Source organism: Silurus aristotelis, assembly GCF_946808225.1.
Source record: "Silurus aristotelis genome assembly, chromosome: 12".
NCBI classification, from domain to species: domain Eukaryota; kingdom Metazoa; phylum Chordata; class Actinopteri; order Siluriformes; family Siluridae; genus Silurus; species Silurus aristotelis.
In genome coordinates this window covers 18,155,634-18,179,737 of record NC_139585.1, presented here as the reverse complement: position 1 = coordinate 18,179,737, position 24,104 = coordinate 18,155,634, and the positions used below count along the sequence as shown (strand labels likewise).

The window sequence follows — 24,104 nt, the reverse complement described above, 5'->3', positions numbered from 1 at the left end:
TTACCATATAGGTAGTAGCTAATATTAAGCAATTATTCCACTCACACTTTTTTCTGTTTTCCTTTTTTATTTAAAATTATAACCAGAATTAGTGTGATCACTTTAAACCATTTTACCCTGTTTAAAAAAAAACAGACTTATTGTACAGACTGGATCTTATCACTAGATATAAAATATAGAAATATAAACTTTCTTTCGGCTTCTCCCATTAGGGGTCGCCACAGCGGATCCTCCGCATGTTTGATTTGGCACATGTTTTTACGCTGGATGCCCTTCCTAATGCAACCCTTACAATTTATCCGGGCTTGGGACCGGCACTAAGAGTGGCTGCTAACCACTAGACCACCAGGGGACCTTATACAATGAAAAAAAAAAAAAAAAAAAAAGAGTGAAACAGGTAGGCGTCGACTTACGACCTATGCGACATACGCCCATTCGACTTTACGACCACTACCGCTAGCCGCGGCGTACGACAGTGCGTACCAGCTTCCGGCATCATTTTACAGTACTGTACATATAGCCTACTCTACTTACGACCAAATCGTGTCCCAATCGTGGTCGTAAGTCGACGACTACCTGTATATGTAAAATGCAGGATGGGCGTTGTAACCAGTCACTAAGGCCATGTTGCCAAGTAACTGGATACAATGAACACTAGGTGGCGGTGTTGGTTTTGAATTCTCACTTTAATCAGCTAAAAAAAATATTTGGAATTTATTGAGCTTTTATATGTTTTTATTAAAAATAAAAAAATTTGCTTAGATTACCATAATCTATTTTTTTCTTTTCCACAGCCAATAATATCTGTTTTTATGGTGAGTGCTCATACTACTGTTCCACTGAGCATGCTCTGTGTGGAAAGCCAGATCAGATCGAGGGCTCTCTGGCAGCGTTCCTTCCTGACCTGGCCTTGGCCAAGCGCAAAACCTGGAGAAACCCCTGGAGACGCTCCTACCACAAGCGCAAGAAAGCTGAGTAGGAACCGCACCACTCACACCATCATTCGATAAACTTACAGGGTTTACACTCAGCTTTATACAAATAATAATGTAATATATACATAATGGGATAGATATTCAGTGCATAATATTACTGCTTAAGGTCCACACTGTGTCTCCTGAACTATTTCTACTTACCTTAGGATTGTAATAACAGCACACATTTCACTCTGTGATAATACAATTAAGCTTCACTATCAGTTTAGTTTATTAGGGAAATTAATGATCTTTTATGTATTTATTATATTTATAAATTATTAGTAGCATTGTATATATATATATATATATATATATATATATATATATATATATATATATATATATATATATATATATACAGAGAGATATTATTGTTATTAATACTTCCCATTTTTATGATAAATATAGTACTAATAGTATTAAAATTATGATAATAATTATTCATCATCATAATAATGAACTGGATCTAATTACTACTACTGGAACTACTTTATCACAAAAAATAAATCTCAACAAATGCAGTGGGAAAACAAAGGGTAATTTTTTTTTTTACTTTATAATTCAGAAGCAGGGCTAAAAAACAAGTTGGAATCCAATTATAGATATAATATATAATTATAGATATTATAGTTGGAGTAATATATAAAAAGGTGTAAGACAGCATTGTTACTCAGAGAGCACGATCCTGAGTGTCTCCTTCTTCTCCTTCTTCTTCTTCTTTCGGCTGCTCCCATTAGGGGTCGCCACAGCGGATCATCCAGAGCACGATCCTGTGTAAACAGTGTAAATATGAGCAGCCAAGTGCCCCATGTGACATTTTCACATTACTGAACAGCAGAAATAGACTTAGGATGTTTATTCCACACAGATCCTGCATTTTTACATCAGATAATCTTGATAATCCGCTGAAATGAGTTCTGTGTGTTTTCCTAGATGGGAGGTGGATCCAGACTACTGTGAGGAGGTGAAACAAACTCCCCCATATGACAGCGGCACTCGTTTGCTGGACATCATGGATATGACCATCTTTGACTTTCTTATGGGTAACAGTGGCCTCTTGGTTGTGATGCAATTTGCAAGTTGTACAGATTATAAATAATTGTTATTATAAATAATAATTTTCTTTATTTACAGGGAACATGGATCGTCATCACTATGAAACATTTGAGAAGTTTGGAAATGAGACCTTTATTATTCACCTTGACAACGGAAGAGGGTGAGACAAGGCTCCTCTTTATTTACACAGTGAAATCATTTATTTTAATTAAAAACTATATAGTTGTCAATACTAGGATATGTTAAGGGCACTGATGAATCAATTTTTTTTTCTCGTTTCAGATTCGGCAAACATTCCCATGATGAAGTCTCGATTCTGGCACCATTGAGTCAGTGCTGCAGGTTAGTCATTAGATTTTTACATTATTATTATAACTCAAATGTTAAAGAATATAGTTTAAGTTAATTTATTTAGCTCTTAAGTTCATATTCTCACCCTGTATTGCAAGAGTAGTTTCTCTTCCTAGAAAAACACTAAAAGTATTGTCTATCGTATGCACTGGTCTAGTATAGTGAGGTGTAGTCTCATGTAGTATAGTACAGTATTGCAGCAGTAATGATATACTTTAAATAATACCTTATAAAAAATATTGTAAAACCTTTATTTTTTAACAATTAAATAGTATTGCATAATTAAACTTGTTTTATTAAAAATAAATTTTTAAGCATGTAAAGAGTTTATAAAAAAGCAGCAGTAAGGCCATTTTCATAGTTATTGTGCGTGGCTTAACATGCGCTCTGGCTTAATAATTACCGAACGATCGCTGCATTTTCACAGAGTGAAGAGGTCGACTCACTTGCGGCTGCAGCTGCTGGCTAAAGGGGAGTACAAGCTGAGTATTTTAATGGAGGAGTCGCTTCAGAGAGACTCACTGTCCCCCATCCTAATCCAACCCCACCTGGAGGCAATGGACCGCCGTCTGCGGCTCGTGCTGCAGGTGCTAGCTGACTGCATTGAGAAGGAGGGCTACAGCAATGTAGTGGAGGACGACATGACATCAGAAAGCATGGACAAAACCTCAGCTCCTCTGAGGTAGTAGGTCTAGAGGAACCGGCTTCCTGGCTTTCCAACACGTCTCAGCAGACCACAATCTTCTCACATGGGAAGCTCTGGAAGATGACTTTTCTGAATTCAGTGAATTCCAAAGACTCTGTCCGCAATCGGTGGACCATGTCTGTCACGTTAAAGACATACATGTGGACAACGTGTGCATCGCTGCCTGAGTATGTGGATATTTCTGTCTTAATGCAGTATCTTTTGTTCTTGCTCTTTTTGGGCGAAGACGGACTGTTCATTTAACAGAGGTTTCTTTTTTTAGTCAGAGAGCTTTGAGTGGAGTGCAGGTTAGCTCCAATATGTGTAGCTGCCAATAATTATTTATTAAGTTTTATATTTATTTTCAAGAAATTAGTTTGAACAACTTCTTATGTCAGTCCTGAAATGACAGGTGGGATTCAGTGGAAGCTTTCATGAAATTCCAGTGTTTGTGATAGCATTTAGAAAGTGATTGTTTTGTGTGTTTAAAATACATTCTTGATATAGCCTGTTGGATACCAAGAAAATCCTGCTTAGAATCACATTAAAGCAACCTGTATCGTCACCTAAAGGGTGTTTTTTTTTTAGCAAATCTAATCATAAATATAATAATAACAACAGCATATTAGAGAGGTTACCTAATATCGTTCTGGTTGTGTTCATTTATAAGGCAAGCTGGGTTGACATACAGAACGTACAGTAAATTAATTACACCATAAATATTAGAGGTAAATTATTGAATGAACCAGCATCTTTTGTGTTTTTACCTTGAGGTTTAGCTTACATGTATAGCAGTGGTATTTTGGCAATGCACACACACTTGCATTGCATTCATCAGAGCTTTTTCATATTTATATGTTTAATTTGAACTGATTTACAATATTTTGGTGGGCTTTGTATACACTGTGGTGTGATTGTGCTAGGCTGAAAAGCTGCTACTTCAGAAAACTTAACATTTAGGATTTCGGAGCAAGCAGGGTACCGAGATGTGCATAGCTGTGCATAGCCGTTCTCTCTCTCACTGAGTAGGAAGATGACAGTCTGTCCTCCAGCTATTACGCATGAACTTGTCATTATTTGCAAAGGTTTTTACAGTCTAAACAGATTATCACATTTATTTCCAATATACTTTACAATCCTGGTCATTGTGTATAAGCCTTGTACTGTATTTACTTTACCATTACTTGCTGTCCTTTTTTCTTTTTTCTTTTTTTTCTTTTTACATGAAGAGTGAACATGGGTGTTAATGTACAAAGCAAAGACTGCACTAAAGCATATTTCAGTGTCTGCTGAAAAAGATCTGTACATATTATATGAATCTATTACCTGTGCAATCATAGAAATACTTGAAGATGTGGGTTGTATGTAAATGGGTTACGTGACTAAGCGATGGGATTGCATTGCCAAATTAAGGTAATTTGTTACATCCGGTGTTCATTGTTTTACAGTTTGTTATATATTAAGTTCAATCAGAAATATCTAACGTATAAACGTTTAGAGATGCATATATACGTTTTAAATTGCTCTGTTTCTGTGTAAGGTTTCTTTTCCATGTCCAAGTGCAATAAACTGACCATTGCAGCACATCTGTCTACTGAGTACTGATATGGTGTATCTGGCCTGAGTTGAGTCACACAATTAAAGTTAGAGATTATGTTAATTTCCTTTTAGTTTTTCACAGCTGGAAAACAAGCATGTTCACCTCATCCTTGGGACCGCCATATACTGTAAGTCAGAGGGGGTTTTTAGGTTTTTTTTGTTACTTGCATCGATTTCTTTAGTCTCTACACTGAAGCAATAATTTATTTATTAACCTCAATTTAAAACATATAAAATGCACTATATGAACAAAAGTATTAGGACACCTGACTTTTTCAGCCATATGTAGCTCTTCCCCAAACTGTTACCACAAAGTCGGAGGCATACAATTGTACAGGATGTCTTTAGAAGCAATAGCATTAAACTTTTACTTCATTTAAACTATGAGACACAATCCTGTTCCAGCATGACAAGTCCCCTGTGCTTAAAGGCGAGCTCCATAAATATATGGTCTACATGGGTTGGAGTGGAAGAGCTTAAGTGGCCTACTATAGAGCTCTGACCTCAATGTTATTAAACACCTTTGGGATTTACTAATGCTCTTTGTGGTTGAATGAGCACAAATCTCCACAAGCACACTCCAAAATCTAGTGGAACTAGATACCTTCCCAGAAGAGTGGAGTTTGTTATTATTATAACAGCAAATGGGGACTAAATGTGGAATGGGATGTTCAAAAGAACATACTGTATATATCTGATGGTCAGGATCCACAAACCTTTCTCCATATGCTGTATGTTCCTATTTAAATATGTGTGATGAATGGAATATTGTTAACACAGTTATAGCTGTGTTTTATTTGAAAGAAAAACAAGCAAAAACAAACCAAAAATAAATAAATAAATGCTGGACATCAGCAAAGTCAGATGACATTGTTATCTCCCAAAATCAAAGAGAAAGAGCTTATTTTCTCATTTAGCAATGTTTATGCCACAAAATTTCACTGAAGAATTAGTTAAAACAGCAAATACTTGAGACTCCAGAGACTTAGCTCAGCTAATTAGCAATCATCAATGTGATTAGTGTGATGGTGCTAAAGGTGGTGTCTGCAGGGGTGTCAGTCAACATGTAGTAGTGAAAGTAGAGATGAAGAACTAAAAATCTAACTCTGGCGCTAGAATCAAATAGCATTTGTGGGTAATGTGGAAAAAGTGAAAGTATACCTGTTCAAATATATATGTATATACACATACACACTTGTTTAAATACAGGCAGACCACGATTGGGACACGATTTGATCATAAGTAGAGTAGGCTATATGTACAGTACTGTAAAATGATGCCGGAAGCTGGTACGCACTGTCGTACGCCGCGGCTAGCGATTGTGGTCGTAAAGTCGCATAGGTCTACCTGTATCGTTAGAAAATAAGTACATAATAAATAGAGCAAATGCTAATTAGAAATGTTTAAAATATTAAGGATGAAGTTTGCCTTGAATCGTATTTCAATTAAACAAATATGTGCTAATGTCAGAAATGTTTCTAAAAAGGTGTAAGTGAAAGAATACCCAAAAGTCTTAAACATATGCATAACAGCAGAATCCTAACGAGAGTTTATACCGTGAAGAACTGCTTTCGTGCCTTGATTGTGTGGAAGTTTTGATGGCCTCCACGTGGCCTTAGCTGAGTGAACCAGCGTCTAACTTTAGAGACACAACAATCCTAACAGTGGACGGAAACAGAGCAGAACGTAAAGTCCCTTGGGCCAGCTAGAACTCTGTAATCGCGATCAGACAAGCCGCAGACACCAAGCAGAGGAAAGAGCGACATGGGAACGCAGAAGAACTTGTGCTGTTACACAAGGATGCCAGATTGAGCAATTATGGTACAGAAAATGACCTTGGGTTACTTTGTATAATCGGTGAGCGTTTTTTGTGTGTGTGTGTTATTTAATAGGTTTGGAATGAAATATAGAAACGTGTATTACATTTGGGGGAATCCGGTGAAGACAACCTGGCAACCCTCCATTAATTTACGCTCAATTCATGCGCGTTCACGCTGATGAGCGGCGATTGATTTCTTAAAATGTCGTACAATTAATATTAATATACGACAATTAACATTAGGTATTTGTTTATTTTATAATTGCAAATAGTCTTGTTTAAAAAAAATGTCAACACAAAAAAAACCCCATTACATTCAATTAAATGCTTTCGGGAAAAACATGACCACACAATGATACTGAAGTAGTTTTGTGTTGAGAAGTAAATAAATGTGGCATGAGATCTTGTTAACTTGTGTGTCCGTTCAGCAGGCAGTAGCTGTAGTATCTGTATCAGTGTAGAGGCCACACACACACTGGATCCGCCGCAGGCTGTTTGTCGGCCTCGCAGTAAACCCTGAGCCCCTCATCTGGTCCGCTCAGGCTTCTTTTGAACACACACGTCCTCCCGTTTAGTCACGGAAACGCAATTTATGCTCATTACACAGCATTATAGATTACATCTACGGAACTCGATTGGCTGCTGTAAGATCTGTGTGATCCAGGCTTTGTGGAATAGACCCTGCTCAAAAATTGACCAAGAGAGGCGCTCACCTTGTGTGTGTGTGTGTGTGTGTGTTACAGGGTTGGAGTCAATGTGCAGTCGCTATTAAGCGGCTAAATCTATTAGTCTAAAGGGAAAAGCTTCAGTTTTAAGGCAGAACTGGACCACCCAAAGTTCTGGGGTGTGTGTGTGTGTGTGTGTGTGTGTGTTTGCTGGCTCCGTCATTAAAGCCTATTTAGGGAAGCAGCCTTACACAAATGGTGAGGGGGGAGTTAGTGAGAGAGGGAGGAGGGGGGGCAGAACGAAGAGAGAAGTGTGTGTGTGTGTGTCTGTGTGTGTGTAGTGCAGTTCCTCCACACCAGGCCATCACTAAAGTGTGCTCACTTCACCAAGTTCCCTTCAGCTCTCAACAGCCCTGAATTCCACTGAATGATCCTCTCAGGTGACTCTCCAGCCTGCTCTCCACACAATGTTCGACAATTCACAATACCCTTACAACTGCTTTAATTATGATGGAGATTATCCGTCCTGTGGAACTGAGGAGGAGAAGAAAGTGTGCAGACCTGCTTACAGGTATTTGAATTCAACATTTTGATTCCACAATCAATTATTATATTATAATAATATTAATAATTATAATAATAATAATAATAATAATAATAATAATAATTATTATTATTATTATTGTTATTATTATTGTTGTTATTGTTGATGTTAACATTACTATACAAAAAATTAGAACTATGATATTAAAAATTATTATATTGTTATTATTCTAATTCTTTCAAATGACCTTTATTTAAAAAGTACTGTAATAAAGCCTAATATCCGATTTATAATAATAATAATAATAATAATAATGTTTATTATTATTATTATTATTATTATTATTATTATTATTATTGTAATACATTTATAAATGTACAAATTATATAGTTCTATAAAGCTGCTATGTGAAGTAAAGTATTGTACAAATTAAAGTAAATGAATTGAATAGTATTATAACGATAAACAATAATAATTTTGAGTATTAATCACCAATTGTACTGAAAATAATAGTTATAATTAATAGCAATTCTATCAGTTTAGACTAATAGTAAAAATTTTATTACTATGGCTGTTGAAATTAAGTTATTAAAATGTTACCCCAACCATAATATATTGCTGTTTGAAATACTAAAATACAACTTTGAAATTTCAAAAAACTTTTTCAAAAACTGTCTGTGATTTTTTTTGTAGCATTTGTTTAGTGCTTTCACACCAGGAGCTGGAAACCACTTTGCTGCTATTAAATGTGTCCTTCTCTCATCTTCCTCTTACAGTTATATTGCGCTGATAGCCATGGCCATTCAGCAGAGTCCGGAGAACAAAGTCACCCTATCGGGCATCTATGAGTTCATAATGAAAAGATTCCCTTATTACAGATCCAACCAGAGAGCCTGGCAAAACTCCATCCGCCATAATCTATCCCTCAACAGCTGCTTTATAAAGGTAAGAGGGGTGCCAAAACATAATACAGCACAAATGCATGCCAAGATTAAATGAAAATTCTAGTGAGTAGTGATGGAGCAGAGCCCTGCTCACAAACTCTCCCTGTTTCAGGGTTGAACTTTTGTTACATGGCTTACATGTGTGTAGTTAATAGGAGCTTGTGTTATATAGATTTTTTTAGTCTGTAAACTCTTTGCCTAACGTACACCTGCAACTAACCCCATAGACAAGCCTTTTTTCCAATTCCACAAGAGATCATGAGGCCAAAATGTCTTTTTGCTCAGGTACCCCGCACCGAGGGCAATGAGAAGGGGAAGGGAAATTACTGGACTTTTGCCACAGGCTGTGAGTCCATGCTAGACCTCTTTGAAAACGGCAACTTTCGTCGGCGCCGTCGTCGGCGACGCAACTTAAGCTTGGGCTTCAGGGAGCCGTCTGAACCCTTCAGCCCCATGGACCCTCAGCAGAACACCACGGCAAGGTCGCTTCATCCTGACTCTTTTTATCCGGAGAGTTCAAACCACAGAGTGGACCAGCGCAACCCTCCTCTCAGCAAACCCGAGCCAGAGATCAAATTCAGCATTGACTACATTCTGTCCACACCAGACCCCTCACCAGGGTTTAGACCTCCACACAGTGGCTCTGCAGGAGCTATGATACAGCACCTGGAACCTCAGCAGCTCAACCTGCACTTCTGGACCCTGTAAACTACATATTCTTGAAAAGACTGAAAAAAAAATCATGAAACGCACTCAGAAACGTGGTGAACAACAATAATATGATGATTGTTGTGTCGAGTTCATCAGAATTTTGAGATCAAATCTTTAAACACCATGTAGGTACAAATACCAATGCCTGGACTAGTACTCATGGTACAATGGATTAATGATAAAAAAAAAATAATCTGTAAGTTAACAAATGCACAGAACATTTCTTTATTTGGCTTGTTAGCGGAATTCTTTCTCCTCTCTATACAAACATTCGTGATGATTGGGAGTAAACTTGTAGGATTTGTTTCCAACTGAAGAACACAAAGGAAGTTCTACTCTGGATCTTTTGAGTATAAAAGAATAATAAAAATAATGATTTATATATATATATATATATATATATATATATATATATATATATATATATATATATATATATATATATATATATATATATACTCTATTTGTGCTGATATTTGTAAAATAAATAATAATATAAAATATTATAATATTATAATTGACATAATTTGGTCAGGTTCTTTTATTATTTAATTTTAAATCATTTCCAGACATGGGCTTAGGAACCTAACAGTTGTTCAGTGTGTGTTTAAACCTGACTTTGGTCTATGCACATTTTTCAGCCTTTACATTATACATCATCTCCCTTAACACCCACTGTGCTGTCAGACCTTTATAGATGGCCCATATCAATTTAGCAGATGAAAAACAATTTAGAAGACAGATTTAAATTTAACTTAATAATCAGTGTAAAATATAACATTGATCATGTGTGATCATTCAGTCGGTTACAGAAAAGGGGAAAGCTTTTTGTGCAATACCAGCAAATACATTATGTTTACTACAATAATTATGGCTGTGGTTTATATTGCATATAATCTGTATCAATGCTTTCTGAGGAAAAAATAAATCAGACAATTAATACAAATCTCTAATCAGGTGGTAAATCTACGCTTATCATGCACATATTACAATAGCTATAAGACGTCAAATTTATTGCCACCATTTCTGTCATAATATTAAAATATACTTAAAATTAACATTGAAGCACAATATATGTCAAATTATTAAAATATGGCTTTATGTATATATTTTTAATCAAAGAACAGCTGCTTCCTGAGAAATTGTAAAACAAAATCAGTCCTTATGCAGTTTATTACAATGCAAGTGTCAGAACAGTTCATGTAAAAGATTAAAAATGTGTCATTCTTTGTATTTTAAATTCTGTATTTCCGTGACATGGTAATTTACATGCTGCCACACCTGCACGCTCTAACCTTCTCCGAATCCGACTAATCTCTCTGACTGACCTTTTCCTTTGTGCTGAAACGGAGTCGCTCTCAATTTGATTCAGCCGCTCTATTAGAATACATATCATTCATAACAGTTCACGTTTAAAACGGAAGCCTGTTAACATTTATTTTCCTTCGAAGGTGTATCAATCATTGCGTTTGTACTGGAGAGGGGACATTTTTCAATTTAACCTTTATATTATGGTGTGACTACATCAGGAAGGTTTCGACACACTTACCATGAGTGGCATTTAATATAGTATTACACTTGCAAGGTTAGCAGCAGATGTGACCTTATTCAAATCCTGCTGCCACTACATCACCACTCCCAATGCAATTATAATTAAATGCCTTATGCCGGCTTGCAAATCCCCTGATCGATCATTGATATTAATGTTAATATTGCACTGCCCCCCAGCCCCTGTCTAGCAGTAGAACTGTTATGGATCAGCAGGTTTCTATTAACAGAGCTGTTGATGTTGTGGGCTGTGGCGTGGATATATTTGGGTAAATTAACTTAGCATAAAGTGCTCCAAGGCCTGGGCTTAAAAAAAAAAAAAAAGTGGAAACAGCAACAACAACAACAAAAAAAAAGGACCATAAGCCTCTATATACGCTTTCTTCTTTGTGTTTGCTTAAGATTACGTTGTGTATAAATGCCATGAGATTATTCAGAGCAGATTTAGTTACTATTTATTGATATTTCCGGAAAATATCAGTATGGGTTGTGTGCGTTTGTCTATGCAAATAAAAAATATGTCTCTTTTTATATAATAGCCATCTTTTTTTTTTTCTGCATAACATCATTGCATTATGTGGTACCAGTGTGACATTAGTGAAATGAGGAGCTTAGGGCAAAGTAAACAAAATTGAGAGAGGCAATTGGAAAATCAGTGATGTGCAACAGCAGCAGCAGCCATATAACAAACATAAATAGCCAATTTACTCAATTGTTTTAAACTTTTCTCCACAGTTTATAATTGCTTTTTAATAGGGCTCAATAACTCATATAAAAAATGCTTTTTAAGAATGCATTATTGCATGTTTATGTATAAGAATGGCAATCCAATTATTAAGTTCCTGATTAATAATAATTTCCTTGAGGTCTGTTTTTCGCTGGAGTAAAGATGAAGTGCTCGCCGGAGATTAATGTAAATGTTTGAATGCTCCAGGTGTTAACGAGGATTATTTCAATAACTCGAGGCAAGAGACATAGTAATACGATTCTAAGAATCACAGAAAAAAATCACCACGTTGCAATTTTCATTTTAAATCTGTGCATCTTTCTGCTGTGGGGTTTACATTTATGTGAACTAGATTTACCTGTAGGTAAACCTGAACAGCATTTTGTTTTCCCTAAATGACCTTGGGGGACTTAAATCAGATAGACATGAGTGGTAAACCTAGTCAACAGAAATGACGTGTCCAAGCAAATAATATGACCTGCATTGTGAAAAATAATCATAAATAAATCCCCATGGTCTGTGTGGAAGCTGTCTTTAGCTCAGGATAAAAAAATATAAAAAACATTAAAGAAATCCATCATTGGGTGTTTACTGGCAAACAGAGCACATTGAAATATTGGGCATCACCCTCTCATTGTGGGAAACAGCTAAGAAGGAAACGTTTAGTACTTATGTAATTACATTTAATGAGCATTTTGCTGCTGAAATCTTGGAGTTCATCATTGCACTTCTCTTAACGTTTTATAGAACAGCCTATGGCAGGAGAGCTGTATTTATAATTAAGTCTAATTCCTCCCAAATTACTGGCTTTTTATTGTTTAAAAGAATAAGTGAGATAAGCTCGCAGAGTAATAGCGGCTCAGAAATATGTGCACTCACTAACCCAGACAGATTTCCTGCACATGACCATTAAAAAAAAAGTGTATATTTTAAACATCACTTTATAGCCGATGAAAGAAAGCAGAAAACTCAGTGTTGATGAAAGGTCACCACTTCGTATGTCTTTATTGAAGATTAGCACATGCATGAATCAAAGAGCACAGAGTGCAACTTGAGGTATAACAACAAGTAAGCACACAGACCAGCACATCAGTACACAGCGGTGTACGGTTTTAACCGTGCCTCACACACACACTAGTATTCAACACACTCTATATCTTCACTTGTTCTCCGTTCTCCATGAAATGACAATTTCCTGCAGCGGGGATAAATGTATGCTCACACGGACACATTAACACATCAAATACATATCCATACAAAGAAAAGTACTACTCATACACGTACATGAAAATGCTAAATGAATGCACTGATTTTTTTAAATTCCATTCAATGTTATGGTTTAAAAAAAAAAAAAAAAAAAAAAAAAAAAAAAAGAGATAATCACTAAACACTGTTTGATAATTTAAGCATTTCTCTTACATAATTTCAGTTAGAGTGAAATCAATGAATCAATGCATTCATCTTTTTAAATGAACGTTGGACCATGAAGTGTAAAACGCTAACAAAAAGCAAAAACACAAAACACACCCAGGTTTCTCTTAACACAAGCCTTAAAAATCCACACAAATAAACAATCCATAGCTGTGAAGTTGATCGCCACATTCAGTTTTTGCCATCAAATACTGACAGTGTGAAATTAAAATAATAATCATTCAGTCCTAAATTCTCCACATGTAGACCACGGAGGTAGCCACTCGCAATTACACTGAAATACAAGCAACAAAGGGTGTAGTGCAGCAGCTGACGAGTGTTTTTCTACCCATAAACATATCCATACACACTAATTGACAAATTGCACATATTTGATTGAAATTAATTACATAATGTTTTTTTTTTCTTCATTATAGACAAGGGTTTTCAGCATCAGTGAGAAAATTATGTGAGTTCAGAAACGAAGTATTCATGAGATTCTGTACCTTAAAAATTGAATTGCCAGCCGATGCTGATTAGTGTTGATTTGTGTTACAGTGGGAAAAAGCTAATAATGTTTTAAACATAAAATTGTTCCAAAAATACCACACAAAATATAAAGAAAATTACTGCTAAACATGAAATGTACATTTATTTCTTCCCAAGAATTTCTCATTTGCCACAGATTTTCTTTTAATCTTGCCAAGGCTAAAGGAATTAATTTATTCTATGTAAATAAAAGTTACACATTTTAGAAACCACTACTCTTGCAACAAAACTCCTTATCAAAAATTGACCACTGTCGAGCTAATCAAATCCAAACAAATCTGTCAGCCTTGTCTTATTCACTTCAAACCTCACTTTACTGTTCCCTTTTCTAACCAGATGTTCAATCTAAGTTACCAAAATTTACTGTCTCTAACAATCATGCTATAAAGCTTCAGATTATGTGTCCAGGAGAATGACTGGTGTGTTCAGGACAATCTGCTATTTATTTGTTTTTATAAAAGCAGAATGTAAAAAAGTGTCCCATCATCATCCAGCCATTTAGAACAAATCCAGAGTTAATGAACAGTCCAAAAAGATTACACAGGGTTTCTCCTGCATTAAAATAAGGCAAGATAACAATCTGTTCTAACAGGCAAGTGTGGAATACACTGTTGAGGATAACTGGACTCTGTACTATAATTAAGTTAAAGCACTTTTTTTTTAAAGCAACAAGCCATTATTATTATACAACTTCTCTTATTGTTTCTGCATATTTTTAATTGTTTGCTTTTGTGACATATAACGTTAAGTTTGGGAGAGACAGAGGACAATGACAGAGGAACAGGGACTGGAAAAAATCCAGACATATGGCATATTTAAATTCATATCTGGTTTGGTTTGGAGTTTTTTCACTTCTCTTTTTGCTAAAGAAGTAGGTTTTTGTGTGGCATTTCTAAAAAAAAACATCTATTGTCAGCCAAATCGAACATACATCAAAAATTTGATTTTATTGGAATAAACTTGTACTAGAGAAAACATTCTCCATTTACAGTGACAGGAAAGTGCCATGTCAGCGCATCTTTCAAGCAGAAGATTAGGAGAAAGAGATTAATGTAAGATAGGGGAAGGTGGTGGGGCTGGAGGTTGGAGAGTTTAAAACACCTATGCAAGTTTTTATTACAGATGTATATTTATATCAAGTGGCAATGTGCCGTTGTCATTTTTGTTCGAGGGTGTTTTGGCTGTAGAATAAAATTGCGACTCAAACACACAGTTTTTGGAGAGAGTTCAATTCCACACGGAGGTACCCCTGATCCAAACTATTCTCCTGGACACTTCTAATCAGATATATGTAGTTTGGTCTATTAAAACGGCACACATTTGTGAGTTAAAACACTACACAAAACACTCAAATGTATCAAAAAGTGTATTTATCTTAGATATTATCTTATCTAAGGATATAATAATTTTTACCATAAAAGGTACTATATATACCATATTAGCTACTTATGACTTCTTTTGAATAAGGCAGATCCATTCCATTTTTTAGTACCAGCAGAGAGCTTCACATCACTTCTATAGTAGTTGTGTGAGGTGGGGGAAAAAAATCCAATTTAACCTGCCTTGCAGTCACCATCAGCCTTGAACTCTATTTACTTGGAATAAGTCTCATATAAGAGGCGGCATTACAATGAATGACTTTGCATTTCAACAAATGCTCTGTCTGAACAGCCAAAAAAGACTGTTGAGTGCAAATGATCCTAAATATACATATTAACACTCTATCCCTTTGCCATTTCTCAAATAGGTTTTATGTCTAAATTAATAACATGCATTATCCTGAGGCAGCACACACACAAAAATACATAGATCTGTTTCCAATTAGTCACTTCTGCTTCCTATTCCCTTTCTCACTGCTTCACGAGGTAGACCAAAAAAGCTCGAGTCAAAGGAAACACTCGTACCGCAATTCAGGTGTACTACAAAGAAGTAACGCTTCTTTCTTCTGTTAATTTTCATATAATACACATAAAATAGAGTTTATAATAGAGCAACCTGAATGCATTGTTATTAAAGTGAAACTTAGCTAGGAAGAAAGAAACGACAGAAATCTTTTTATTTCCTTTAACCATATTGTTTGTGTGCTACTGAGGTGCATTGTATCGCAAGGGATTTGAACAGCTAAAATTCGTGAAGATCAGATTATATGTTTATAAACTAGCAGCATCTGCAAAATGGAGACTTCTAAAATGCATTAGTGGTAGCTAGCTGAACAACACAAACCCCCAAAAAAACAAAAAAAAACACATTTTGATATTTAAAGAAAATGTTACAATTATCATCCTGTCATTAAGAATGTAAAAGCTTGTTACTTTTTTAAGTTTGCTTGTTCCTGGCATGTGCTTCATTAACAAAATATCAATGACCTCTTACATTCATAGAGTTGAATTTTAATGTTATATATTTTTTTTATGATTATGAAGGTCTGGAGCTCATGAAAATGTCTTAAGATCTGTTCATGAATCCAGTCTGTGAAAACAAACTGCATAGGATTCAGCCACTGTAGTGTTGATTGGGTAGTAATGCAGGAAACGGAGGAAAGACAGGGGGCCACTGAGTCTGCAGGACCACCTACTTACCACACTCAGGAGGCTGAGCACAGACCAAACAGTCCCAAAATCCTTCTACAAGACAAACAGAGAGCCTTCAGCACGATCAGGCTTTTTCCCAGCATTTACAGTGGAGCCAGCTACACTGGTTGGATCTGCACTCAGAGCAAGTGGAAGTGTAGGAACTATTTCTGCAGCTTTAGCCCTCTCCTCCAAAAACTTGTCAAACTCTGAAGGAGAAAGACACAAAGCAAAAGAATATTCAAGGTCATAACAAGGTGATGACTAGGTCATTGTTATCAGCCTGTCTTGATTTGTGTTTCACCATTGCCTACTTCACCTTTACTGATTTAGTGTCATGTAGTTTATGCCTGCTAGCCAATTTTTGCGTGATTGGTCACACTGAATGTAAAAAATAAAATAAAAAGTTGCATTTACTTAAGTCTCTTCACATAATAACAATAACGTTTGAATACCTTCACTCGTCACACCTTCTTCTCCCTCGTCTCCTTTCTGTCAAATTAACAGGAAAAAAATATTTTTTTTAAAGTCAAAATGAAAGCAACATTTGTGACATGTGCTGCAAGCAGGTGGGAACATCTATATGCATTTTTATAAGAAGAATATTGGAATGGTCTTGTTTATAATTCACACCAAAGCGACAAAGTCAAGACAAAGTTGAAGTGGAAAAATAAAAGTAGTTTTTGAGAAACAGAAAAAATAAAACACAAAGCATCTACAAATGTCCATATGTAAAGTGAACATTTTAGAAGAGCCATTAATGGGCCACAAGCCTCCTAAAAGAAGCTGCTAGAGAGCAGAGCTGATTGGTTAAAAATCTAAAGGAAAAAGAAATATACTGTTAAGTGAGTATGTTTCCTTTCAGAAAAGCGTGTTATGCAGCATCCAGAAAGAAGCAAAAAGATGGAGTTTAAAAACAAAACAAAATAACCCTTCTCACCACATCAGTACAGAGCCATTCCTCTATGTCATCCATGACAGAGGACTGGTCAAGAGCAAACTTTAGGCCGAAGACATGGACAAAACATGGGACAGAACCAAATAAACAACAAAAAAACATAAAATAAAGAGCCAGAAAACATAAAAAAATCTATAAAACAGTTAAAAAAAAATTAAATGAAACAACAACAATGTCTCTGCCTAAGTACTGAGATAATTTCCAAAATAGACAATATAGATCCAATTTGTGTAGTGAAACAGCATTGCATACAGACAACAGCAATAGGTCTAGAGTTAGAGTTGCTAATATATTCAGATTTAGGAGAAAATGAGAGATAAAATACTGAAACATTGTATCATAACAAAACAAACATTAATTTCAGTTGTCCTCTTAGTAACGTTGGTTACATCGGAATGTTTCATCACATAAAGGGATAATACACACACTCACCCCTGCAGAGGTCTGTTGTCGAAGCTCAAGAGTAGGGGCCGCTCCACTTGCAGCCTGTGTGTCTTCAAATGGTTGACTACAATTTGGACAAGCAAAAACAATAAAAAACTGTTAAACAAAACATCAAAGGATGTTTATTTTATTTATAATTTGTTAATTGACCATCATCAAAATCCTTTTTGTCTGTAAAACATGGTACATAAACATTTAATAAGATGTTATTTATAAATTGTCTTACTTCTTCCTTTGGTCAGTCAAGGTGCCACTCCTTGTCTGGGCAAACATGTCAAAATCATCTGACAGTGGCTGACAGCGACTTAGAGTACTCAGAGTGCCACTGACACTATCAGCTCCTACATCTGAGAACATACATCTCTGTCATTTATTGCCAAGTGTTACTATTATTACTGGGGGTAGCATGCAGGAGATACCAATAAAGCACGTAAGTAGAGACTCACCCAGGCCTGCCAGTCGAGAGGAGAGTGTGGCAGGTGAAGCAGAGCGAACAGGGGCTACAGAGGCTGGCAGGCTGGAAGGAGGAGTGCCACTGATCCTGGGGCTCACCACCGCAGGAGAACCTGGCCCAAGGTCAATCAGGTTGTCATCTGTGGCCTCACTCAGAACCTGTGAATGCACAACACATTAATACACACTAATAGGCATGGCAACACAATCTCATGATGCACAGAAAGGGCAAAAAACAAGACTTGGTTTTGGATACTAATAACAAACCAGGAAGTAAATGCCGCTTTATTTTGTTTGAAGATGAAGACTGAACATTTAAGGAAGCAATAAGAGAACAGATAACAATACAAAAGAAAAGTCTTAACGTCTGCAACTGCTTGACTAATTTTTAGACAGATTTTCTGGTATTTGAGATCATATTAGCAGTGTGTACGCTATTTGGTAGTTTGAAATCTTGACAATGAAGCACTAAAGGCTGGCCAAATCAGTCTCACATTTAGTCTTACAGTTCAACATTTATCTTACGTGAGAGTATAAATGAACCCAAACAACACAACTTACCCCATTATTGACTCCATGAGCACTTCGACCAGACCGGAACCTCTCATATCTAAATATAACAAAGTACTCATTTGAAATGAGGTCCTTATATACGTATAAACTATATACCTTCGTCGGCAATTTATACCTCTCATATCGCAAAAAGATGTTGTTGAGGTCGTCATTGACATGAAGCAGTTCCTCTGTAACCTCTTCATTGGACACACGAGAGATGAGCTCTACTATCCTCTGCTGCATGGCTCTGCAGGTTCTGTTCAACTCCTTACCAACAGATATGACAGATTTTAAAAATACTACACAATAACAATACAAGCAAAAAAGACAAAGTCACTTCCTCTAAATTAAAAACCTAGCTTGGTTATAAGGAATGAAAAACAAGCTTCTATACTGTATATTATACAGAGACAAGGCTTGCTCATTGTCAGAGAACAGAAACTGCTTATATAATGCAATAATAAACTATACAAAGACAAAAAAGCTGAGTCAGGAGTCACTCACCTGCAGAAGCTCATAGTCAGATGGATCCTCCTGGCCGGGAACCATTTCTGTTAACATCTCAGACATCACCTTGGTGTTCCCACGCACGATATCCAGCTCACTGCGCAGCCTAGAAATCTACAGAGTAAAAAGCCAGTAAAACATGTCAGTGCATTCTAAGCACAAGTACTAATGCGGCAGTGCTGTTTTAGAGAAAGCAGGCTACCTGTTCCAGTGTGGGGTTGATAGGTCCAGACAGGGGCACAGTGGGAACCGGAGGTGAAGCTTGGACAGGAGGAGCATGCACAGGTTTTGGCTGAACTGGAGCAATGGGTTTGGGATCCACCTCAGAGAGATTCTGCAGGTGACACAACACCACCAAACCAGAATGTGACTACAAACAGTGTGCAACATTTTACACCTGCAATAGTAGATCATATGGCTACTGCAGAACCTCTGCCAAGTAGGTCACCAGGAAGTCTCACCCGGTGTGGTGTGTGGATAGGTGATAAGGTCTCCAGGTCTGACCTTGGGAACTCTATACCTTTTCTCTTCATTTCCTCATAGACATGGACCACACCTGTCAGATCTGGACTACTCCTGAAAGCATCAGCCCAAGCCTGAGCCACACAGCACACAAAGTGTTAATAAATATGGACCTCAGTAACCTTAAACTTGCCTTATTATACATACATAGCTTTATTGAGTCAAATAAAGAATAAAACTCTCTAAAACCAGGAGTGGAGTAAGGTCAAAGATAAAAAGTTAAAAAACATGAAGCACCTCGAGTTAAAAAAATAAAATAAAAACCTTATGCTTTTCCTATTCAACCTCAACACACGGACAAATCTCTGCTCAGTTTAGTACCATTCTGAATGTAAAAAAGAGAAACGCACTCCACATACATTCCTTAAATAAAATCCTAATATGGAAAAAAATTTACTTTAAGTTCAGTTAACAAGAATAAAAAAAATATTATTTTATCTGTTTATTCAGGTCTTTCTGCCCTTTTCTTAGACTAACAAAGAATTTTAAGTAAAAAAGATCATATCGTAAGTCCTTCTGAGCACCCCTGAATACACAATGTATATAAAATGACCCAAAAGTGCATTTTTAGCAGCCAGACCTTACAAACAACACTGAAGTAGTGTGATTAAACAATAAAATGGGTGTAAGATTAAGATGCAATCTAGATGCCATTATTTACAATATAGATAGCAATGGAAACCAGTTAATAGTTTACACATAACAATTTTCATATCAGTATAATTACAACAGAGATTGTAGAAATAACATTTAAAAAATGTAAACTTATCACTATAAGACCAAAGCAACAGGGACAGGGTGGGTGTTAAAGATGCTTAATAAAACACAAAAAAAGTGCTGAATTCTATTTGGTCAATATTGTTATTACTAATGCACAGCACTGCTTTAATGGGGAAATGAATGTTAAGTGAGACCTAATTCTGCTCTGTGGAAAATTCACTCAGAGAAACTAAAAAAGAAAAGGAAAAACAAAATTAATACTAATGATCTCTTTTACAATGTTCAATTACAACTACTTAAGGTACAGTATGAATCTTTACATAGCTCTTCCATAGCTTTCACTGCAGTTCCATAAAAAGCAGCCTATCAAAGACACGATCAAGTTGGCCTCAGAAACCTGAGATGCTCCAGGTAACCAGATCGCATATAGCGATTATTTGCAACTCCTGGGACAAAGCACCTGCCAGGTCTCCTTGGCTACAAGGCCTCTTGTAACTAAGCAGTACCAGAAGCTCTTCTGATTCTGCCTCCTCATGTTATTTCATTTAATGTGTTTCAAATTACAAAAGCATCATATTTTTATCCACATTGAATTAAGATCAAGTTACTGCACCTGTATAAGGGCAAGAACTTTATCCTGGACGATGGCTGGTGGATTGTTTTTAGGAGAAATAACCTTAACCAGAACTCCATCGATAAATTCCCTGGTGGTGACGAGAGCATGGAAGCGATAACCACAGTTCTTCACGCATGTCTCAAGAACCTAGTAACAGAGGAGAAAATGGGGTCATATTCTGGGTGATCCAATTCAACAACAAGATCTATAGAAATAAATAAACTAATAAAGAAATAAAGAAAGAAATAAAGAAAGAAAGACAGAAAGAAAGAGTTATTTATTTTAAAAAAAATATCTGCTTACAGTCAAGGTCAACATCACTTCCCTGTAATTTTTATTCCCATTAAGTCTCTTTTTGACAGCTCTTAAGGCATCCTTAGGCCTGTAATTAGGGGGAAAAAACATACATTAACAATCTGTAAATGTCCTGTAAATTGTTTAATTAAATCCATCACACGGGGAAGAAAAAACAATATTATTTGACATATTTACAGTTTGGGTTAGTTATAAATCTTCACCTTTGCATAGCTGCATGCTGAATTATTCTGTATCTTTAATCTGAGGATAAAACCTGTATCTGTGACTTAAAGCTATATCAACTGTCTGTTTGGTGTAATACATACTGAGAAAGAAAATACACATTTGCAGGAAGTACTTTTAAAGCATATCCACTTGAGCATTTGACAAATAAATTTCTATATAGTTTAATTCCTGACATACTGCATTCACAGAAGCTCAGATAGTTTAAGTCTCACTGGTCGTGAAAGATTTTACGATGTAGTTTACATTCAAAAATGCTTTTGGAAGGTGCTGCCAGAACAGCTTTAATGAGCTTGGCATGGATTTAACAAGTCTCTGAAACTGTACTGAAGGAAGAATATAATTCTTTCCAAAGATATTCCATCTGCTGGTGTTTTGGCAATGGTGGTGGAGATTACTGTCTAAAAGGTCACTCAAAAACCTCCCATTAGTGTCACAAGTGTCATTTAGGTTGGGATCTGATGACAACATAAGCCATACCATATAAGTGACAACACTTCAATATTACTTTAATAATCATTAAACCATTTAGCAGACCCTTGTGCTTGGTGGAAATTTCATCATTTGTGTTAAAACATTAACACAGCTATTCAAGTTAAAACTAGAAATATATTTACCAGATGTTCCAATGAGATTACACAGAACGACCTTGCATTGTAATTTCCAATGATTCTTTATGCTCAAGGGTAGTGTAAACCTAACCTATGCCAGATAAAACTATTGAGACATAATAGCATAAGTACTGTTTTTTCCCCTTTTAATTTGTCATCCAACTAAAAATATTTTAAAACAAAAATTCGTACATTTTGGAGCCAGGGACTAACTATTTAAATATTGGGCACATTAGATTACAAATGTATTTATTTATCAGATTTCCACAAACATATCTCAAACCATGTGTCATGTTAAAATATAAATTGCACATGGAATCAAGTCCACAATATCTTAAGTGCATTAAAATTGCATTCGGCTCCCAAATGACAACCATTATCCATGAACCTTTGATAGCTTTTGACCATGATATATTAAAGTAACAACATTGTTAAATATATATTAATAATCATAAAAACAATTTACATGAACACACTGCCATTGTGTCACAAAATCTGAAGTCCCCGTGCCTCACTTTTAGAAGAATATTTCCCTCACCCATCCTCTGTTTCATTGATGATGTCACATATCTCCATATTTAAAGTCCAGTCTTCACTTTGTAAGGAGCCATCTGTGGCTTTTTCTGTAACAGAAAACACAATATACAAAACACATTTTTTTAGTATTTAGCATATATATAATTGTAGCTAGCTGAACAAACCCACTACACAGCTACACTGGATGAGTTAGGCTTTGGCTAGCTCAGTAAATGGCAGTATAGTGATGCCCTTCAGTACCTTATAAAACACTAATATGCAGGTTTACATTCTATCTGAATTGCAGGCATTTTTTCTGATTATAGTGTCTCTGAAAAGCAGGACCCTATCTGTATACGGTTATTTCATACACAGGGAAACAAAATAGGGGGAAAAAAATCATCTATACATGCAGCTAATCTAGCTAGCTTTCGTAGAAACAGCGTGCAATCATACAACTACAGCTCAATTCAAGTTTATTTTTAAACATTAAAATGAGAAATGTGCAAGAAAGAATTAAATGACCAACTTGTATTAAACATGACACAGCAATTACAACGCTGATGTTTAATCGGGAGCGATTGCTCAGGACTACACAGTACTGTATAGGACTCACAGGCAGCCATGTAAACCGGCCAAACTGGCATATTACAAAACCTTACTATTAAACATCACAGTAAAACATATGAAACGTTCAATTAATTTATCAATGTTTATTTAATCCCATACCAATGCACTGTCCCACCGGAGTACCATATGGATTTCCCAGCAAGAACTCCATCTTGTCAACAACAATCCCATCGACTAACGGTGAACAAGGCAGTAAACACTGAAGCCCCGCCCCTCCCATGCTCCTATTTGTGGACGCAACGCAAAACTTTTATTTTATTGGGCCAAGAACCTGCCAATCAAAATAAAACCAATTTCATGAGTTAAAGGGACACATCAGCAGGTGGGCATATAGTCCCTATTCCACACTTTTTAAAATATATTAAACATAATTTTTTAATCTGAAACTTAAGTTTATAAATATATTTAATAAACTTAAATATATGTTTACGTTATACACATAATCTGTATGTGTTAAATACATATATACATACCAATCAGGCATAACATTAAGACATTATAACATCATGACTGGTGAGTGAATAACACTGATTATCTCTTTTTAATGGCACCTGTAAGTGGGTGGGATATATAAAGCAGCAAATGAACATTTTGCCCTCAAAGTTGCAGTGTTCTTGTGGCGTGTTCCTGGTCTGCAGTGGTCAGTATCTATAAAAAGTGGTCCAAGAACAGTGGTGAATCAGCGACAAGGTCATGGGCTGGTGTGTGTGTGTGTGTGTGTGTGTGTGTGTGTGTGTGTATATATATATATATATATATATATATATATATATATATATATATATATATATATATATAAATATATATATATATATATATATATATATATATATATATATATATATATATATATATATATACACACACACACACACTA

At 35.9% G+C, this 24,104-nt stretch overlaps 3 protein-coding genes across 5 annotated transcripts in view; 2 read left to right on the top strand and 1 right to left on the bottom strand.

Moving 5' to 3' along the window:
- The window catches only part of fam20cb (FAM20C golgi associated secretory pathway kinase b), a 35,716-nt gene extending 31,063 nt beyond the window's left edge, over positions 1-4,653 (top strand). The window contains exons 6-10 of the mRNA XM_083555646.1: positions 795-975; positions 1,911-2,020; positions 2,112-2,193; positions 2,316-2,375; positions 2,812-4,653. Of these exons, the coding sequence (XP_083411772.1) occupies positions 795-975; positions 1,911-2,020; positions 2,112-2,193; positions 2,316-2,375; positions 2,812-3,070 (692 nt within the window). The 3' untranslated portion in view covers positions 3,071-4,653. The remainder of the gene's footprint in view (positions 1-794; positions 976-1,910; positions 2,021-2,111; positions 2,194-2,315; positions 2,376-2,811) is intronic.
- Positions 4,654-6,206: 1,553 nt separating this feature from the next.
- Positions 6,207-9,544, top strand: foxl3 (forkhead box L3). The gene is made up of 3 exons (XM_083555570.1): positions 6,207-7,723; positions 8,473-8,641; positions 8,926-9,544. Exons 1-3 carry the CDS (start codon positions 7,620-7,622, stop codon positions 9,346-9,348), a joined length of 696 nt encoding a protein of 231 aa, XP_083411696.1. The 5' UTR covers positions 6,207-7,619; the 3' UTR covers positions 9,349-9,544.
- A 3,057-nt stretch (positions 9,545-12,601) lies between these two features.
- On the bottom strand, positions 12,602-23,451 carry tom1l2b (target of myb1 like 2 membrane trafficking protein b). Of its 3 annotated transcripts, none has more exons than XM_083555650.1 (15): positions 23,327-23,404; positions 22,620-22,704; positions 21,234-21,312; positions 20,928-21,077; positions 19,534-19,668; positions 19,275-19,406; positions 19,070-19,186; positions 18,699-18,832; positions 18,572-18,620; positions 18,004-18,169; positions 17,784-17,904; positions 17,546-17,621; positions 17,096-17,155; positions 16,611-16,647; positions 12,602-16,364 (listed from the first exon to the last, which is right to left on the bottom strand). In XM_083555650.1, exons 1-15 carry the CDS (start codon positions 23,376-23,378, stop codon positions 16,210-16,212), a joined length of 1,548 nt encoding a protein of 515 aa, XP_083411776.1. In that variant the 5' UTR covers positions 23,379-23,404; the 3' UTR covers positions 12,602-16,209. The 3 variants fall into 3 exon arrangements, with proteins under 3 accessions (XP_083411776.1, XP_083411775.1, XP_083411774.1); XM_083555649.1 differs by having other exon boundaries at positions 22,548-22,704; positions 23,327-23,387; XM_083555648.1 differs by lacking the exon at positions 17,096-17,155 and having other exon boundaries at positions 23,327-23,451.
- Between the last annotated feature and the right edge of the window lie 653 nt (positions 23,452-24,104).